Genomic DNA, 21,370 nt, shown 5'->3' with positions numbered 1-21,370 from the left:
TCACGTACATGATCAGTAAATGTTAAGAATATCCTTCAAACTAGGGGAAGTGCCAACAATATCATTATTGTTTAAAAGAATGCACACTTTTGGCAATAACATTGATTTCCAAGATAGTTTAGAGACTAACAGCAGTGATTGACATGGTTTTAATATTTATCCCTTAATACATATAGATTTCCAAAATATACATACTTGACTTACAAATAGTCATCAACACCATATTTGCAGCCTTCTCTCCCAAGGCTTGACTATTTAATTCCACCGAAAGGTGCCTCAGGAGTTGATAACTGACCTTCATTTAAATCAATGATGCCAACTTCTAACTGTTCTGCTACCTGTCAAATCTGAGAGTGATCTCTGGAGTAAAAGTAACCAGCTAGACCCACATTAGAATCATTAGCTTTATTAGAGCTTCTTCCTCAGTCCAAATTTGAGAACTTGTGCCAAAGGCTCAAATGTGTCCTGCTGTGCCCAAATCATGTCTGCTTTGGCGTCAGAAGGAAGAGTTGGTTCAAAGATTTTCGCTTCAGAACTGTTTCACTTCCCCCAGTCATCTGGCACTGCAAGACACTGCATCACTTATCTGACCTTCCACCTTTTGGAGTGCACTTTCATTGTTTAAGTGACCTTTTGTAGATTGCTCATCAAATCTATTGCCAACAAGGAAATCTCTCTGCATAGCCTTCTCTATAAAATACACCATGGATTCCCTCCTGCACTGAGCTTGTCCAGAGTTTCAGAACTTGGAGGCCACAGCAGCCGTAACAGCTCGATCTAGATCAGCGCTTTCAAAAACAATGAATGGAACCAGTCCACTCAGTTCCATTGAAGTCTTCTTCACAGTATCAGATGCTTGACGTAGAAGGTCCTTTCCAGTAGCTGTGGAACCAGTAAAAGAGATTGCTGCAGCAGGAGGATCTGTACAAAACACCTCTCGTACAGCATGCATTTTGGACTTGGAGGATAGATGACATTGAAAACTCCTGCATGAGTCCCAGCCCGATTGATAAGCTCTGCCTTTGCCAATGCAGATAGAGGAGAATCTCCAGCTAGTTTCACAACTGTAGTGCAGCCTACTGCCCTGGCTGCCCCAGCCTTTCCTGTGAGCGTGGCATTAGGAAAATTCCAAGTTGTTATAATAGCCGCAATTATTGGCTGCTTCATAATTGGGATCCTACAGTCAGGGAAAGCAGTGGAAACACCATCTCCATATATTTGGAGATTCTTCTGAAAACCACTCCAGGAATGATGCTGCATGCAGTGTTTCACCTAAGGATTCATAGAACACAGAACATAGAACATAGAACAGTACAGCACAGAACAGGCCCTTCAACCCACGATGTTGTGCCGACCATTGATCCTCATGTATGCACCCTCAAATTTCTGTGACCATATGCATCTCCAGCAGTCTCTTAAATGGCCCCAATGACCTTGCTTCCACAACTACTGCTGGCAACGCATTCCATGCTCTCACAACTCTCTGTGTAAAGAACCCGCCTCTGACATCCCCCTCTATACTTTTCTCCAACCAGCTTAAAACTATGACCCCTCATGTTAGCCATTTCTGCCCTGGGAAATAGTCTCTGGCTATCAACTCTATCTATGCCTCTCATTATCTTGTATACCTCAATTAGGTCCGCTCTCCTCCTCCTTTTCTCCAATGAAAAAAGTCCAAGCTCAGTCAACCTCTCTTCATAAGATAAGCCCTCCAGTCTAGGCAGCATCCTGGTAAACCTCCTCTGAACCCTCTCCAAAGCATCCACATCTTTCCCATAATAGGGCGACCAGAACTGGACGCAGTATTCCATGTGCGGTCTAACCAAAGTTTTATAGAGCTGCAACAAGATCTCACGACTCTTAAACTCAATCCCCCTGTTAATGAAAGCCAAAACACCATAAGCTTTCTTAACAACCCTGTCCACTTGGGTGGCCATTTTAAGGGATCTATGTATCTGCACACCAAGATCCCTCTGTTCCTCCACACTGCCAAGAATCCTATCCTTAATCCTGTACTCAGCTTTCAAATTCGACCTTCCAAAATGCATCAACTCGCATTTATCCAGGTTGAACTCCATCTGCCACCTCTTAGCCCATCTCTGCATCCTGTCAATGTCCCGCTGCAGCCTATAACAGCCCTCTATACTGTCAACGACACCTCCAACTTTTGTGTCGTCTGCAAACTTGCTGACCCATCCTTCAATCCCCTCATCCAAGTCATTAATAAAAATTACAAACAGTAGAGGCCCAAGGACAGAGCCCTATGGAACACCACTCACCACTGACTTCCAGGCAGAATAGTTTCCTTTTACTACCACTCGCTGCCTTCTGTTGGCCAGCCAATTCTGTATCCAGACAGCTAAGTTCCCCTGTATCCCATTCCTCCTGACCTTCTGAATGAGCCTACCATGGGGAACTTTATCAAATGCCTTACTGAAGTCCATATACACCACATCCACAGCTCGACCCTCATCAACTTTTCTAGTCACATCCTCAAAGAACTCGATAAGGTTTGTGAGGCATGTCCTGCCCCTCACAAAGCCGTGTTGACTGCATTTGATCAATCCATGCTCTTCCAGATGGTCATAAATCCTATCCCTCAGAATCCTTTCTAACACCTTGCAGACGACAGACGTGAGACTTACTGCTCTGTAATTGCCGGGGATTTCCCTATTTCCTTTCTTGAAGAGAGGAATTACATTTGCCTCTCTCCAGTCCTCAGGTACGACTCCAGTGGAGAGCGAGGATGCAAAGATCCTCGCATGTGGTGAAGCAATTGCATTTCTCGCTTCCCAAAGCAGCCGAGGACAAATCTGGTCCGGGCCTGGCGACTTGTCAATCTTAATGTTTGACAAAACAGATTCCTTCAGTGGTTTTCCATTTTCTGCAGTTATTAGACTTGCAAGCTCATCTTTGTTTTTCAGCATTGTGCCATACAATTTTCTTAATTACTTGCTTCGCTCCTTGTTGGTCACCTCTCTCCAAGCCACTAAACTGCTGTGGGCCACTCATACCAACTCCTGCACCTCCTGGGGCCCACAGTCTGCACCTCAGCCAACAGCCGCCCGGTGGCCAGGCTGTACACTGGAAACAACACCATACCATTGGCCTGCACCCAATGTAGGGCTTGAAGTGGAGCAACTCAGAGCCCAGACAGCTCAAGATATGCTTGGAGTATTGTGTGCAGTTTTGGTCTCCTTAAGTGAGGAAGGATATTTGGAAGCGAGTACAATGAAGCTTTACCAGACCAATTCCTGGAATGTTAGGACTGTTAGGAATGTATTCCCTGATACTTAGAAAAGTATAAAATTGTTACAGGGCTAGACAGCAAAACATACGAAGAATATTCTTCATGACCAGGAGTCCAGAGTCAGGGATCACAATATAAGGATATAGGTAGGCCATTTAGGACTGAGATGGTGATATGTCTTCAATCAGAGAGTGGTGAGCCTGAGGAAATCGCTGCCTCAGAAAGTGACTGAGGACAAATCATTGAATGTTGTGAAGAAAGAGAGTTTAAAGGCGAGGCTGCTAAACAGAAACACTTCTCACATTGCTCTACCCATTTCAAGGTCAGAGTGTGACAAACATTTCAAAAGTGCTTCGTTGGCAGACTTTTAAGTGAATAATACAGAAAGGACTTACATTGATTTTGCACCTTTCCCTCCAGGGACATTCAAGTGAGATTTATTTACGGATGTTGCTTGAAATTTGAAAATAAATGTACTGATCTGTGTGAGTTCTGGGGTATGGTACGCACGTGTATACACGCATCTTTTCTGACTGGTTACACAAACAGCTTCTGATTTAAACAATGTCCTGCAACCCTATTTACAGGAAATTCCAGATTTCCTTACATAACGTGAGGTTGAAGGGTAGGGTTGCGTTCGCCTCAGCCGCCCGGAAATAGTGTTGAAGCGTGGAAAAAAAGACGAGAAAATATTTATCTTTCGCAAAGTGAGTATATTTTATTAAATTATGTTGTCTACTTTGTAAGAGAAGTTTACTCCTCGGTATTATCAAAGGAGTGTTGCGCTTTTGGTTTGTAATATTTCGTAATAATCTTAACAAAATCAACTCACAACTCTGTTGTGCATTCTCATTTGTTGCCAGTGTTGATATAACGCCCAGTCACATTCTTTTTAACCGTTAAACTAAATCCTGATATTCTGAAAGTCAAGCAACATATCCCGCAAACTTCGGCAGGAGCAACGTGGAGAGCATTTTCTACAGATGAAACCTAAACTTTTCTGGAATGTTGCCGGCATTTTCAATTTGTTTTCTAAAAGTTTGACACATTGACTGCTGACTTGCATTTATCCAAACAAAATGCAAACGTTCCAAACTAATTCAGTTCTGAAGGGTACTGGATTCGAAATGTAACTTCGTTTCTCTCTCCACAGATATTGTCGGATCTGCTGAGTTCATAAAATTCCTACAGTGAGGAAGCAGGCCTTTCGGCCCGTTGAGTCTACACCGACCCTTCCACCCAGACCCGTTCTACTGATCCCGTGGCTGATCTACCTCACCTGCACATCCCTGTACACTATCGGCAGTTTAGCATGGCCAATCCACCTAACCTGCACATCTTTGGACTGTAGTAGGAAACCCACACAGACACGGGGACTTTGTGCAAACTCCACACAGATTGTCCCCTGAGTTTGGAAGCAAACCTGTGTCTCTGGTGCTGTGAGGCCGCAGTACGAACCATTGATCCATTGTGCCACATGAAAGTTTCTCCAGCAATTTCTGTTTTTGTTTGTTCCAAAGTAATTATTTGGTTGTCATATCTTTGAGATATTCTGATGATGGAAAAAACAATTTTAAAGATGTTTTGCAGCGGAGAGCTCTGATTTACTAAGTGTAAGTTAAACATATAACTCAGCATGAAGCCCCAGAACAGCTAAAGACCACTTGCTGAAGGGACAGTCTTTTTTTATTCTTATTGTTAACCATTCAAATGTTTTGAGCAGGTTTTTAACATGCTACTCAAAAATGAGCAAGGGTGTTATGGTAGCTCAGAGGTTGGCATTGCTGCCTCACAATGCCAGGCACCTGGGTTCGCTTCCACCCTTGGGTGATTGCATGGAGTTTGCACATTCTCCCCATGCCTGTGTGGGTCTGCTCTGGCTGCTCCGGTTTCTGCCCACAGTCCAAAAGGTGTGCAAGTCAGTTGGATAGTAGGAACTTCCGATGCTGGAGAATCTGAGATAACAAGGTGTAGAGCTGGATGAACGCAGCAGGCCAAGCAGCATCAGAGGAGCAGGAAAGTTTGACGTTTCGGGTCGAGACCCTTCTTCAGAAATTTCTGACCCGAAACGTCAAACTTTCCTGCTCCTCTGATGCTGCTTGGCCTGCTGTGTTCATCCAGCTCCACACCATGTTATGCAAGTTAGGTGGATTGGCCGTGCTAAATTCCCTCTGGTATCTAAGGTTGTGCAGGCTGGGAGGATTAGCCATTGGAAATACAGGGTTACAGGGATAGAGCAGAGGGTGTGGGTGTCTGGGTGAAATACTCTTAGGAGGGCCAACATGGGTTGAATGGCCTAATTGTAGGACTAGATAGTGACAATCTCTGATATGAAAGTCTAAGTGGATACATGATAGCATCCTTGGGCATCCAACTTGGGCATGTATTACCAAATATGTTCAGGTCCACTCCACGGTCAGTGACTGGTTGCACCTTCCATGCACAGAGATTGACATTTTACAAACACCAGCCTTACCACGTTATCATGGCACATTTCCAACTCACTCACAATTCAACACTTCTACTGCATTTTATATTTGTACCTTTCATTTTAATGCTGCTGCCACGTCACTTTGCAGGGAAGGAACTCACCTCATGAATCAGAACAGGGTACATCTCAGAGCTAACAGCTTCCTTAGCACTAACTTACTTTGCACCTATTTGGATGGTCACAGCATTTCTGCCTTGCCTTGCCTTTTAGCACATTGGTACTTCATTCAGAATGTAAAAGCTGACATGTATCTGCCTTTTGGTACAGACATGGTCAGGCATCCTGTCAAGTTTGCCAGCAATGATCATTCAAGGTGAATATTTAATTGTGTTGCATCATGCTATGTCCATATCATAATTGCAGTATATTCCAGAAGATTATGTGGCAAACACTGAATATGCTTCAACAAAATGACCATGTTTCTAAGTCTAAATAAAGTAGATTCATGTCAGCGATTGTCACCATCTAGTTTCTCTACAATTTTACAGCAAGGAAAAACTTTCACAGTAACATTGGTGAGAGTCACAGACTCAATTTGCTGTATATAGTCATAGAATTAGGTCATTCAACCCATTGAGACCATGTTGTCAGTCAGAGGATATCAGTACTGTAAGTCAAGGACAATGTGCAATATTAGTCCCAGGGCTTGGGTATGTTCCAGTGCAGCAAGTCTGGTGGTAGCAAGCAGCATGTCAGTCTCACAGCTTTGCAGCTATTAGTCAGGAGCCTGGTCAGCCACCAGTCGGCTGTTATTACAAATCAGAGGTGTGGGCTACATTCAGTGCTGAGGCCAGTTTATTGGAAGTTGAAATGGATTATTAGGGACCACTGCTATGGTAAGGAAGCTGAAGAAGTCAGTGTGAGGACCAGGGACAGCATGCTGGATTGCAAAGGTGACAATAATTTCGTCAAGAGTGCAATTCATCATATAAGGGTGGGAAGATGATAAATTGCGTCCAGCCATGGGATACTGCAGAAGACGGGGGAGTTGGGGTTCACTGGTAGTCATCACTATTCTGACTTAAATATTGGAATAATGCATAACAAAACTTGGCATTGCTAATCAGGAGACTTGGGGCTTTAAAGGGTTAAGTAGAAGAGTACATCGACAACTAAGGAAAATTCAATCCTTGTCATGATTTATGATCCACTGAAGAAAATTATTCAACGTGTGGGTTGAACATATACGAGTGTGCAAATTGTTAATTTAAGTGTAGCACAAGGCTTACAATGCGTACATTCTATACTGGCAAAAACAAAATTACATGTCATGCTAACTCCCATGTAGTTTTAGTTTTTTTTTCAGAGTTGGTAATGAAAACTTCATTCCTAGGGGGAAAAAGATTTTCAAGGAACTGTGTTAGAAAGATGTTTCAAAACAAAATTGATTGACAAAAATAATCATGAAAGCTGACTTCTGAAAATTTCAAATGGGGAGCAATGACATGGTTCTAGTACTTTATTAAAAGTAGTGAGAGGATGAGAGCATGTGATAAATGATTGCATTTAATTAAATAATTGCTTTTGGGATATATGACTAAAGCAATGTGTTAGTTCCCTTCCACAAAATGTATCAATTGTAAAGAATGTTTTGAAATTCCTGTTGTTCAAAAAAGGAAAATGTACTCTCTTAACTAATGTTTGTTCTTTGCTACTATTCAATAATAAATAAAGGACCAAGATTTACCAAAATGATTTGGGACATTGAACAAGCTGTCTGACAGTTTAGTAGAGAGGTTAGGAGAAATGGTGGCTAGGCAGAATTGAATGTTGTCATTGTAAGTGGGGAAAGTAATGTAATATCTAATGAAACGGGGGAATACTTACAAATTCTATTCCAACCAGCCTCCAACATTCTACTCTTATGAAAACTTTACTGTCTCCAAAACTTTATTCACGCAGAGTTCCATTCACTGAGAACCCCTGTGCTTACCTATACTAGCTCTCAGCTTTAATTTTAAAATTTTCCACCTTATTTTCTATTTTACCCACAGGCTTGCCCCGCATATCTCTGTAAAGTTTTGCAACACCACAAACCGCTAAGGTATCTGAATTCATCTAATTTTGGTAATTTCAACATCCCTGGTTTTAGTTGCTATGCCAGTGGAGGTTGCACCCTCAACTGCTGGGCCTCTAAACTTTGTAATTCTTTCCTAAACCTTTCTGCCTCTCTACTTTTCTACCTCTTTCTGTCCCATTAAGATACTCATTAGAACTGTCTCTTTTGACCCAAACTTCTCTAATCCCTGCTTATTTGGCCAGGTGCCAGCTGCTGATACAGACCACAACCATTCACTCTTCACTTTGCCTTCCCCATTCTGGAGAGTTTAGAGTGCTGGAAATTTGCAGGAATATTATTAGCTAATTTAAAGTTGAATTTTAAGCTATATGTACAATCGTCTGCAAATAGCTGTGTCATTTCTTGACTGCTGCTTTCAGGCTGAAGAATGAGGCTCTTGGTGCTTGGGGCCACTGGACAAACAGGCCAGTTATTAGTGCGACAAGCGCTAGATCACGGCCATATGGTGAAAGCTATTGTAAGAACTCCCAGCAAGCTGACCATTCAGCATGACAACTTGAAGGTAATTACTGGCAACATACATTTATGTCGAGTATTGTAATTAAGAACATTTATTTTAAAAAAAAAGTTCCCAAGACACAATTAGCTACTCAGAGAGGCAAGGGAGGAAACAGCTGGGACATTGGCAGATATCTTCACATCCTCTTTGACCACAGGTGAAGTTCCAGATGACTGGAGATTAGCGAATGCTGTTCCCTTGTTTAAGAAAGGATGCAGGGCTAACCCAGGAACCTATAGGCTGGTGAGCTTGATTTCGGTGGCAGGGAAGCTCTTGGAGAAGATAGACAATAGGTGCAGATACTGAGGGAAAGATATATGCGGATGTGGAGGAACCCATGCTTTTGTCCAGGGAAAGTCATGTCTCACCAACCTGATTGAATTTTTTGCAGAGAAATAAGGATAATTGATGAGGGAAGGGCTGTGGATATAGTTTGTATGGACTTTAGTAAGGCATTTGATAAAGTCCTATATGACAGGTTGGTACAAAAACTAAAATCACAAGGGATTTGGGGCGGCCTGGCTAGACGGATAGAAAACTGGCTTGGTCGTAGAAGACAGAGGTCAGTGGTAGAAAGATGTTTTTCAGAATGGAGACTGATAGCTAGTGGTGTTCCACAGGGGCCAGTCTTATGTCCTTTGTTGTTTGTAGTATATATAAATGATCTGGAGGAAAATGTGGGTAGTCTAATAAGCAAGTTTGCTGATGACACAAAGATTGGTGGAGTTGCTGATAATGCCAATGACTCTGAAAGTATACAACAGGATATAAAAAGATTGCTGACTTGGGCACTGAAATGGAAGATGAAGTTTAATCCAGGCAAATGTGAGTTGATGCATTTTGGAAGATCAAATTTAGGTGTGAATTACATTGTAAATGGCAGAACCTTTTGGAACACCAATGTGCAGATGGATCTGGGCATGCAGGTCCACAGTTCCCTGAAAGTCGCAACACGGGGAGCCAAGGTGATTAAGAGGGCGTAGGGCATGTTTGCCTTTATTGTCTGGAGCTTGGAGTACAAGAGTTGGCAAAACATGCTGAAGCTATATAAAACCCTTGTTCGGCCACATTTGGAGTATTATGTGCAGTTTTGATCACCACACTACCAGAAAGATATGGAAGCTTTGGAGAGAGTACAGAGAAGGTTCAGCAGGTTGCCTGGTCTCCAGGTTATTGTCTATGAGGAAAAGTGAAAAAGACTAGGATTGTTTTCACTGGAAAGACAGTGGCTGAGAGGAGACCTGATAGAGGTCTACAAAATTATGAGAGGGATAGATAGGGTGGATAGTCAGAGGTTTTTTTTCCCAGGGTTGAAGTTTCAATTACCAGAGGGCACAGATTCAAGTTCAGAGGGGGAAAGTTTAAGGGAGATGGGCAAGGGAAGTTTTTCACGCAGAGAGTGGTAGTAGCCTGGAATGCACTCCCAGAGGGGGTGATGCAAGCAGGCACATTGAAAACATTTAAGAGGCACCTGGATGGGTACAAGAAAAGGGAGGGAATAGAGAGATACGAATCAAAAGTTGGGAGGTTTGTTTTTAGATTAATTAGGGCATGATGGCCGGCACAGGCTTGGAGGGCTGAAGGACCTGTTCCTGTGCTGTACTTTTTCATTTGTTCATTTGATTGTTTGTTCATTATTCGAAATTGATAATTTTATTGCGTTTCTATTTCTAATATAGATGACAATTTAGACACGAAATTAACAATTCCTTGAAACTTGTTTCCTTTCCTGAAGGTGGTGAAAGCAAATGTCTTCTCAGCTAACAGCCTTCTGGAACACTTCAGTGAAGAGGATGCCATCATGTCCTGTCTTGGATTCCCAATAAGCATATTTTCTGAAGCTACAGGATATACAGAATCAATAAAAGCTATAGCTCCTGCTATGCGTGAAGCAAAAGTGACACGAATTATAGCAATGACATCCTGGTACACAAAACGTGAGTCCATGTTAGATTATGATAATGTTTCTAATGGAAACTGCTTTGTCAGGAAGTAACTAATCGTGAATGTAACTCAAGAAATTTACTGTGGAAATATAAAAATAACGATGCATTATTTAAAAATGTGGCCCACAGTATTTTGGTTCAGTTATGCTCAGACGCTGCATCACCTGAAGACAACATTTAGCCTTCATTCCACATACACAAACAGGAGAGGATAACTAGTACTAGATAGTTTTTTTTTAAATTTATTGCAAGTTATTTATTGGTAATTCCTTAGTTACAGTACTTACTGTGGAGAGAACAGACATGGAGTACATGGACTATTGAAGATTATGCTGAGATACAGTTTAGAATTGTTAGTTTTGAGAAATGTAACCTTGTCTGTTGACACAGTTGAATAGTTAGATCTGGAGAAAGTTGTGAATTGTGCATGGATTTTCTTAAATTTGTTCCTTTGACATTAGACCCATAGTTGTTTCATTTTACCAGCCATTGTCAGATATCTCTATGTGTTGAACATAGTATATCAGTTAAATTGCATAAGAACACTCAAAGTAGCTGGTGAAGGAGATTGTAATTCCTCAAAGTTTTTTTTAGCAAAAATGAATCTCAGTCCTCAAAAGGTAAATTATTATTTATCACTTCTTTTTCAGATGTAAAGTCGAAAGACAATGCTATCTTGTAAATTAAGATAATGACTCCTAAGACAGAAAAAGGGGAGATAACTGTTAAACTAATTAAAGTTAGAGTGAATAAATGACTCGAATTCAGAAATCAGAAGTAGAATTTTAAATTTTGTGGATAAGATCACATTGGTGTGGTATATTTAATAAGGAGAAAATCTGACAAAATATAAAATAAATCAAACGTGCAGGATAGGCAAGTAATTAGGAGATCAGTTTTGATGTAGGTATATTGTTGTATTTTTGAATAAGGAGGCAAAATACTTCCTCAATAGGCAGGATCCAAATGGGTAGAAAAGCAAAGAGAGATAGGGGTGCAGAAAGACAAAATGTTGAAAGTAGCAACATGGCTTCTTAAGCTGTGAGCAAAACAATCTAAGTATTCATTTCCACAGAGACAGAATCGAAACCAGAGGCAATGGGTGGAATCATCTAAGGTTGCTTGGGAGGTGGTGGCCATGGAATTTTGCTTCAAATTGCTTTGGGTCTCCTCCCTTATGTGTTCCTGCCTCCAGAAGATTTTCCCAAAGACAGGCTTCCAACAAAACCAAAAACTGTATGTAAAAGGTCAGTTAGCTCTTAATTGTGTACAGCAATGCAACCAACAGGATGCACAAAGAGCTAGTGGCTTGTTAACAGTCTGGCAAAGGTGTCAGAGGTGACAATAACAGATTACTACCCATTTTCCCATTGCAGAGCCAAAGATCACAAATGGGTACAGTCGTGTCCAAAAATATTCTGGTGAAAGGATTTCCTTCAAAACTGATGGTCCTAACCATTCTGAGCCTTCATTTTTAGTAAACACTTGAAAGCCTTTTGAGATGTCCTCATGTTGTCATTCATTATCAACAGCTCCCATCACTCTAATGGGGCTGCAATTCTTGACTGTCCTCTCATTGGACCTCTCTAGTCATTGTCCATTAATTAATTGGCTGATGTTCCCCTTCAGATCACACAAGGAAGCATCCTTCAAAAGGAGAACATTCAGAACATGCAAGCAACCCAGATGCCTGAATTTTTTTAAAAATAGAAACTTCACCAATTATTTCAGATGTGTATCATGTCTTGATTTGACTACATATAGAAATCAGGAAAATGGTTCCAGAGCTGGACCTTCAGTTATGAAGATAGATTGCAGAAATTAGGATTGTTTTCTTTGGAGAAAGGAAGGTTATGCAGATTGAGTTCATTGAAGATAGATTATAGTAGATTCATTTGAGGGGTAAACACTGGCATGGATTAATTACACCAAATGCTGTTTTCCATCTGTAGATTGCATATAATTCTATTTAAGGGTTCTTGTAGTGCTGTGGGAGTATCCTTACCTCTGGCCTGGAAGGCCTGAATTCAAGTCTCATCTGCTCCAGAGACGTGTCAGAACATGTCTGAACAGGTTGATTAAAAATACCTAAGACCCTGTATACCATCTGACTTTAGAACATTACAACATTTAAAAGACATTTAGAAAGTTCATGAATATGAAAGGTTTGAAAGATATGGGCTAAGTGCAGGCAGGTAGGACTAGTTTAGCTGGGGAATGTGGTCTGGTGTGACCAAAGGGTTTGTAGCCATTCTGAATGACTCTATGACTCTATACCAGAAGTAGCTTTTGAAAAGTGCAACATTTTAAAAGGAAAGATACTTTTAAGTGAGAACATTTCAATCATTCTGTGATTCCCTCCATGCATGAAAGAAAAATCACACATGCTGTAAACTGCGGGAAAAACAAGAAAACCTTGGAATTATAAAGGAGGTTTGTTAAAAGATTTTTAAATTTTTTTTAACTCTTCAGTTGGAATTCATGAGAATTGTTCTGATGAAAGGTTGTGCTGACAACATTGATTTTTCTTTCTCTACTGTTACTGCTCGCATTTAGCATGCTAGCTTTGACACAGTTTATTATCATAGATATTTTGTTAAGGTAAAATGCCTCTGATAAACCTGTGGTTTATCACACTATAGCAGTGACTACACTTCAAAATAAATTGGGCTTAATAGACTACAAAGCGTTTTGTCCTCCAGATGTGAAAGTTGCCCACATGGACTAAGATATTATTTTCCTAATAGCTACTTAAGTTCCATTTCCCTATTGGTTCTCAATATGAAAGACTTCTTTCTCAGTAGTTATATAACACCCGCAAGTTGTTTCTTTATGATTTCATAAACAAATGGAATACAGGCAACCACATTGGGCTTTATGATTCTAAATGTAGGCTACATGTATTTGGAAATGTTATTTTAGAAATCAAAGTTGATTTTTATAATTGCATGAAAGAGCATCACATAATTGAGTGAGGCCCCAATTCTTATTTAAGGATTGGATGCGCAGAAGCAAGAGAAATCCAGCTCATCAAACTTGACGTATTTAAGAAAAGGCCTTCTATACTCCCACAATCAATCTTGGGAAATGAGGTAGATTAAGAGTCAGTTCAGGCAATTCAACAACATCAGGGGAAGCTTCCAGTTTTTGAGGTGGACTGAGTGAAAAACCCAGCTCGGGATTTTGGCACTGTCTTCAAAATATTAAATCAATAATGAAAACTTGAAATATCCTACTGCTGTCACCCTGTCAATTGTCATGCCACATTAATGTTCTGCCCCAATTATCCCCCAAGCTCCATTATAGCTCCTTTGTCCAGGAATCCCCTTGGCCTTATCTAACCCCCATACCATTTTAGTGTGCACTTACACTTCCCTCCTCCCACAGCAAGCTTCATGTTTTGCCCTTCCTTGCCTATGTCAACCCACCTTGTAACCACCGTAGGCATATCTCAGGAAGCATTCTAACTGAAAACCAAGTTATTTGTCGACTTGATATGGTTACTATTAAAATGATACAAAAGAAATCCGAAGCGTTAGAATTCCTTCAGCGAATCCAGTAAATGCACAGTCTTTATGTAGACAAACTTTTCACTTAAGTCCATTCTATAAGCAGTTGGAGCTGTCCACCAAAATGCTCATTTAATAGACACTTCTATTGCTCATTTAATAGACACTTCTATTGCTTATGTCAACATGAATACTGAAATACATAATGCTGCATTTTTTTGTTTGATGGCTTCTTCTCGGCTTTGGCAGTTTCTTAATAGATTTGGCAGTTCCAATCATCATCTCAGTCATCAGCAAAGTGATGGAATGCTTGCCAACAGTGCTTTTAAGTGACATTTGCTTCGCAACACTGATGCTCAGTTTGGGTTCTGCCATGTATATTCTGCTCCTGCCCTCATTATGGCCTTGTTTCAAACATGGGCAAAAGAGTGGATGACCAGAGGCCATTGACATCAAGGCTGTATTTGACCAAGTGTGATATCAAGAATTCTTAGCGAAACTAGCGCCAATAGTAATTAAGGGGGTAGTTGTGTTGGTTGTAGCCAAACTTGGCACAATGTAGGATAATTGTAGTTGATGGAAGTTAACAGCTCCAGGACATTACTACAGTAGTTCAACAGGGTAGATATTTTTAATCAACTTGCTCAGACATACTATGACACATCTCTCGAGCAGGTAGGACATGAACCTAGGCATTCTGGCCCAGAGGTAGGGACCGTATCACCAAACAGCTCAGTTCCTTGGGGGTAGATATCTTTAATCAACCTGTTCAGAGATGTTATTGCACTTCCCAGGAGCAGGTGAGACTTGAACCCAGACCTTCTGGCCCAGAGGAGTTCCTCAGGGTAGATATTTTCTAATCAACCAGACTAAAGGTATCATTACACATATCTGGGGCAGCTGAGACTTGAACCCAGGCCTCCTGGGTCAGCAGTAAGAATGCTACCACTGTGCAACAAAAGCTCTAGTTCCTCAGGGTAGTGTCTTAGGCTGGACCAATTTCAGCTGCCTGATTAATGATCTTCCATCCATTATAAAGTCAGAAATGGGATGCGTCCTGGTGATTTCTCAATGCTCATCACCATTTACCCATCCTCAGGTACTGAAGCAGTTCATATCAAACGCAGCAAGACCTGGGGAATACCCAGGCTGAAAAGAGGCAAGTAACATTCAGAATTCACAGCACACACATACAAAAGCTAGAAAATGACCATTTCCAAAAGGAGACAATGTAACCACTGCCATTTGATATTCACTGATGCTTGAATCCCCTACTGTCAACACACTGCGGAAAGCAATGACCAGAAACTGAACTGCACAAACTGTATAAACATAGTGGGAATGAGAGCTGGTCAGAGGCTGGGCATCCTGCAGTGAGTAGCTCATCTCCTAAATCTGTCAGCCTATCCACCATTAACTAGTCAGGAATGTGACGGAATACTTCCACTTACATGGATGAGTTCAGCTCCAACAACATACAAGAAAGTTGACACCATCCAGCACAGAGAAGCCCATTTGTTTCTTTGTAAATGTGGTGCCTTTCAACACCGCTTCACTGAGCTCAGTACTAGCAGTGGGTATCATGAACAAATTGCACTGTAGGAATTCATCAAAGCTTCTTGGACTGAACCTTCCACATACATGACCACTACCATCCAGAAGGATAAGGACAGATGGGAATGCCAGCACCAGCATGTTCCCCTCCAAGCCACCCACATACCTGACTAGGAATTTTATTGCAGTTACTTCAATGCCATTGGCTCAAAATTCTGGAATTTCCTCCTTAACAGAATTGTGGGTCTTCCGATTGCATATGGATGGTAGTGGTTCAAGAAGGCAGCACGTCATCACTATCTCAAGTGCAACTACATCCTGTGAATGAATTGTTTAAAAAGTACATTTTTGTAATGACTAGTGCTGTGACTACACATATTGTGGACAGAATTTGCAGCAATATTGGAGCATGCAGACATGTATAATAAAATTGACAGCTAATTACAGTCCCTTCTGGTATTAAAGCATTGTATTTATTTTCCAGCTGACACAGCTCAGGAGGCTTCCTGGACAATTCGGTGGTTATTGATCCCTTTGATCCGCAAACTACTGATCAACATGCAGGAGATGGAGAATTATCTGAACAATGAATGCCAAGACCTCAAGTGGACAGTGGTGAGACCACCAGGACTTCAGAATGCATCAAAAACAGGTGAAATTTTGCTTTTCAGTTCTCCCCCCTTGCATTCTGTGCACGTGGAGTTTCCTGTAATGAAACAAAAACTAATTCTTCATCCAGGGAAGGTGAACCTGATACAAGTTCATATTGTATTGAGTATTTAAGCATAAAATTGAATTTGTGCTTTTGAGGTGATGAAGTCTGCAGATCAGTTTCTGGATTTAAAAGCACCAGCGAAACAATTCCTCAAGAACTGCAATGTAAGACTTGCATGTTAGCAGCTTTGTTTTAAAGTGAGTATATGGAATCTAGCTTCACTTCAGCTGCTTCTACATCTCCTCACCCCAAACCATTTACTTATCGCAAGCTAGTTCCTTATTTATTTGTCAATTTGATCCAATTCAATTTTCATTATTTCATTGTTATACGCCTTACTTACAATTTATTTTCCCTCACTTAGTAAGTTCATTTTGACTTTATTTGTGTAAAATGGTTGAGTGATACAGCAGGCCATTTATTCAGTCTTCTTGTGGCTTTCAGATCAACATTTCACCATTTCACCTCTCGCTCCTAGATTGCTCCTGCTCTTATGTTTTTTACAAACTCTTCTTATATCTCAGGATCTCTATCTTCGTCCTTGGCTTTTGCCACGTCTGTTTTCTATCTGTCCCCAGCTCTCCCCTTCTCACCCTTCACTCACAGTCTCTGTACAGTGACCAACTGAAACATCACTTTGAGATATCATATAAAAATGTGGAAGAAGAAAGTGAAATCCTCTGGGTGCTCCGGTTTCCTCCCACAGTCCAAAGATGTGCAGGTTAGGTGGACTGGCCAGGCTAAATTGCCCGTAGTGTTCAGAGTTGTGTAGGTTCTCGGGGGATGGGTCTGGGTGGGATGCTCCAAGAGGCAGTGTGGACGTGTTGGGCCAAAGGGCCTGTTTCCACACTGAAGGGAATCTAATCTAAATTAACCATCAGATTGGCATCGTCTCCCTTCAGCCTTGCTTTCTGACCTCATGCAGTATGGCCTCAACTATCCTCATCCTGCGTGTCACACCCCCACCCAAAAATCCCCAAGTTTCAGATCATCCCTGGAACTGCCTCTGAGACCTACCCCACCCCAAACATCTGGACTTTGTCTGTTAACACCACCATGCCCCGCACCACCAACTTCCCACCCTCTGTCTCCACCCTTTCCTCCTTTGCTTTCTAGCATTTCTAACTCCCAACCTGGGAGTTTACCTCCTGATCTCGTGGTCTTCCCTTTAACCCTTGTTGTCAGTTCCTCTTGGCTGCTTTCTGCACCCATCCTGAACTTGTAATGACCTTCTGGGCTCTATCAGTGGCAGGCATTGGTAACACATGAAATCTTGGAACTTCAGCTGATAACTGAACTGACCAATCTCTGCCAGCAGATGGAAGTACTATATGGTGAGAGCATTTTTTAGTTATATATTTCTTTATTCATGGATCTTACTTCCCACATTATTTCAGTGGGGAATGTGCAATGCCGCATGTGAAGATTTTAATTTGTACTTTGGTTTCTCCAGCAAAAAATGTCCGAAGCAATCAAACTGCAGCATTACTATTGATTATTCTGGGAAGTGAGATTCACTTAAAGTCATTTCACTTGAAAAGGTGATTTTCAGGAACGGAACCACTCTGTTAAATTACAACTTGCTGTATTTTGTATGATGTATTTTCAGGTTTGATCAATAATATCACTGCACCTGTGAACACCTTATTGACATTATTTAGAATTTCTTGATGTAAATTAATTTCTATGATGCTGCAAAAGCTGTATTTGTATTTTGTAAACAGATTTTGTTTTTCTTAAATTTAACAGGATAAAAATTATTGTTCAGGTAAACAATTTTGCCAGTCTATTTGACTCGTGGAACTTGATTAAACAAAAGCTGTTTTGAGCTACAAAGCACAACATTTCAGACTGGTTTACAGTATTATAAAACAAGTTAGGTTCATTTTAAACTCAGTTGTGGGAAACTGCATCAGTTTCACCACTCAATCTACCTAAGCATTTCATCTAATGGAATGCACTATAAAATGGTGACATTTCAATATCATCATTTCCAAAACAAACAAAAACAGAAATTACTGGAGAAACTCAGCAGGTATGGTAGCATCTGTGGAGAATTAATGTTTTGAGTCTTTTTCCCAACTAGATGTTTCTGGATGCTGAAGTTACTGAGGTAATTCATTAATTGACAAGGTACGTGAAATCTCTAGCTTAAGGCTGAAGAAGTTCTGGAGCTACTTATTTGGGAAAATATAGCAGATGTTATTATCATGAACATTATGCCAATTGATAAACTTAAATATAGGTCTTTAAGGTCTAAGGCACATGGAAGAGGGTCTTAACTGCCGTGTTAAAATGTTTCAGCTTTTTGAATATGCAACGAAAAAACTTTTAGCTGTGACCTCATCAATCTGGAAGATGTGTTTATGCTGAATTTTTGTGTCAGGTATTTTGAAATGGGATATTCTGCTGCTTCTAATTATGAAAAACAGACATATTGTAGGAACTTATCATTTTGTTGTTGTCTCCAGTGTGTGCAGATTAATTATTTAGTTTCCATTTCAGTGATTCAATGGTTTTAACAAATTTTAGATGATACATTTATCTATATTTCTTAATTATTTGTTCTTTAATTTTCCACAGAAAAACAAATACTAACCCATGAAGGGTACTTTGTGCCAGGCCCAGAAGGAATTCCCATTGGAAATTCAGTGACGCGAGGAGATGTTGCTCGCTTTATGCTGTCACTTGTTGAAGAAGATTTGTGGATTAAGAAGGCAGTGGCCATGACAACAAAGTGAAAGAAATATTACTTTTCATTAAATTAAAGCTTCCAGCTAACTCCTGTAAGGTTATCTATAGAAACTATGAGAACAAAGAGCCAAGGATGTACAGTAAGGAGATAAAGACAAAAGCAATGGTTTAGTAGAAATGCCTCCAAACAAACTCCTAGGTAGTAAGATTAACCTTTACTTGGCTATGGGTCTTTCAACTCCTCTATATATATAAAAAGCTAAAATTATGGGCTGTCATTTTGAATTAATGGTGAAAAACTATTTTTCTCAATTGGAGTGTTGCTTTGGAATAATTCAGTACAACATAAGTTCTTAATAAACTGCTAGAATTTGAAAATGGCTGTGAAATAAACCAACCTGACAACATTATAAAATTTTTGAGTGATGCATTGTATTGACTGAGTCCAGAAACTATGGTTTAGAAACATCAGTTATCTGGAAATCTTTTGAAGCAATTCCCTCAATTGCATTATTTCAGTACAGTGTATGAGAAGCTGATACATGGAAGATACATAATTAGAATGAGTAAAACAAATCATGATTTAGTAAAAATTGACAGCTTTAGGCTTCAGTCAAATATTTATAGTACTGGTGTAACAAGGTGTAGAGCTGGATGAACACAGCAGGCCAAGCAGTGGCAGAGGAGCAGGAAAGCTGACATTTTAGGCCTAGACCCAGTACTATCTGGTTTGCATACTTGTGATCAGGCAATGAGCATCATTCTATAATTCAGAAAATTCCAATGTATAGAAATGGCTTGGTATCAAGGAATCCTGATTGAGAGGTTACAGTACATACTAAATTAGTGATATGAATTAAGTCAGTTTGCAAATGCATGGGTCATCATTATTCCTGCGAGCGTGAAGGATTTAAAATAGGTCCAAATTCATGGTGATGCAGTCAATGGCTAAATATGCCTCTTCTGTCTGCATATTTCTGCATATCCTGTGATTGCATCATCTAAAAACCGACAATGCCATCGAGTTTTAAAATGTGTATTGTGAAAACTTTCACCTTGTGTTCCTAATTTCATTGTGTGAATTCTCCTCTGGTCAGATGGAATGATTTGCAAGTAATATGGCAAATTTCTCATTTACCTGTAGTAGCGGGAGTTCACAAGGAGTGAGCAGTTCTTGTGCTAATCAAATCTGCAAAAACTTTTGACTGAAGACATTCTTTCTAATGAGATGTCAAACCAAGACTTTGTCTGGCATCTCAGTTGGATGTAAATGATCCCACTGTTTGAAAAAGTGCCAGCGTTTACTCCCTGGTGTCTGGAGCAATATTTATCTGTCAACCAATATTATCTCAGGAAGTTTTATGGATCAGGTAAATGATCCAGGACTGGAGGGTATGACTGTGAGTCAAGAGGTTAAGGGGACTGTAGGCACAACGCTGGAGAAGCTTCAGCCTTTGCCATTGTCCAGCAGGTCCTAGGCCCAGCTGCCTATTTTCTGGAGACAAGCAGACGTCCTGAAGGTTGCCTGCCCAGTGCAAAGGGTAAAGACATGTTCTTTGCATCCTGAAAAGAAATTGAAGTGAGGGGTAGGAAGAATCAGTTGCTGTCATGTAGGAAGCAACACAAAGGTAAACTTAAAAAATCAGGTCCAGTTGAGGGAGTTCCAGGAGTTAGAGTTCAAACCTCAAAGCTGAATCTTTCGAATGATAATCTCTGGATTGTAAACTAAACCACACACCAACTGACACAGAAATAAATTAGTTAGATGGTTAAATGTGACTGTGAAAGAATGGTGGGGAAAGCATGTATTTTGCTTCATAGGTCACAGGTGCCAGTACCAATGGGACAGAAGGTGGCCCACCTCAACCAGAGTGGCACCAGTGTCTTGGTGAATTACATAATTTGAGCAATCGATTGGGCTTTAAACTCCGAAATTGATGGGTAGGAATTTGGTTGGGCAGGGGTGAAGCATGACTGGAATAAAATGTAAGGAGTTCACAGTCCTGAAAGAGACATGGACAGAGTGTGACATTAGGAAATTGATTCATGTGGGAATCATTCTTCATGTTATAGTTTTTTTTTAATGGTTCCCCAAGTCTGTGTGTTTTTCTTATCACTGAACTAGGAAAATGCAAGATTATATTTCATTTCTTTAGCTCTGTAAATTCTTAACTAATTCACCAGTTAAACAAATATTGTGGGGTGTCACCTTCATCCCCCTCTGTCCACACATCGATGAATACCTTTCACACTTGGACATCGAGCAGTTTTTCCACCGCCCCTGCCTCCACGCCTATTTCTTTAACCGCAAATCAAACCCCACCTCTACAGACACCTTCTCCCACCTCCTACACACCCATCCTCCTGGATACCACCCCAAGGCATCCTACCCTCCCTTGACCTCTTAATTTCACAGCATTGATTGCCTCAACCTCTCCACCCCTCTTACTCACTCCAACCTCTCCCCAACAGAACGTGCAGCCCTCAGCTCCCTCCGCTCCAACCCTAACCTCACTATCAAACCTGTGGACAAGGGAGGCACAGTTGTAATATGGCGCACTGACCTCTACATCGCCAAGGCCAGGTGCCAACTCTCTGACACCTCCTCCTACTGCCCCCTTGATCATGACCC

The 21,370-nt window shown here is 40.8% G+C and overlaps 1 protein-coding gene and 1 pseudogene across 1 annotated transcript; one reads left to right on the top strand and one right to left on the bottom strand.

The window, feature by feature from the left end:
• Positions 1-149: 149 nt before the first annotated feature.
• Positions 150-4,719, bottom strand: LOC125458372 (succinate-semialdehyde dehydrogenase, mitochondrial-like; annotated as a pseudogene).
• On the top strand, positions 3,825-19,153 carry LOC125459946 (flavin reductase (NADPH)-like). Its single transcript, XM_048546944.2, has 5 exons — positions 3,825-3,957; positions 8,181-8,323; positions 10,056-10,257; positions 15,814-15,981; positions 18,628-19,153. Exons 2-5 carry the CDS (start codon positions 8,189-8,191, stop codon positions 18,783-18,785), a joined length of 663 nt encoding a protein of 220 aa, XP_048402901.1. The 5' UTR covers positions 3,825-3,957; positions 8,181-8,188; the 3' UTR covers positions 18,786-19,153.
• The last annotated feature ends 2,217 nt before the right edge of the window (positions 19,154-21,370 follow it).

The sequence above is a fragment of the Stegostoma tigrinum genome, chromosome 1, assembly GCF_030684315.1.
Source record: "Stegostoma tigrinum isolate sSteTig4 chromosome 1, sSteTig4.hap1, whole genome shotgun sequence".
In the NCBI taxonomy this organism is placed as follows: Eukaryota; Metazoa; Chordata; class Chondrichthyes; order Orectolobiformes; family Stegostomatidae; genus Stegostoma; species Stegostoma tigrinum.
This window is presented reverse-complemented; position numbering and strand designations above follow the sequence as displayed.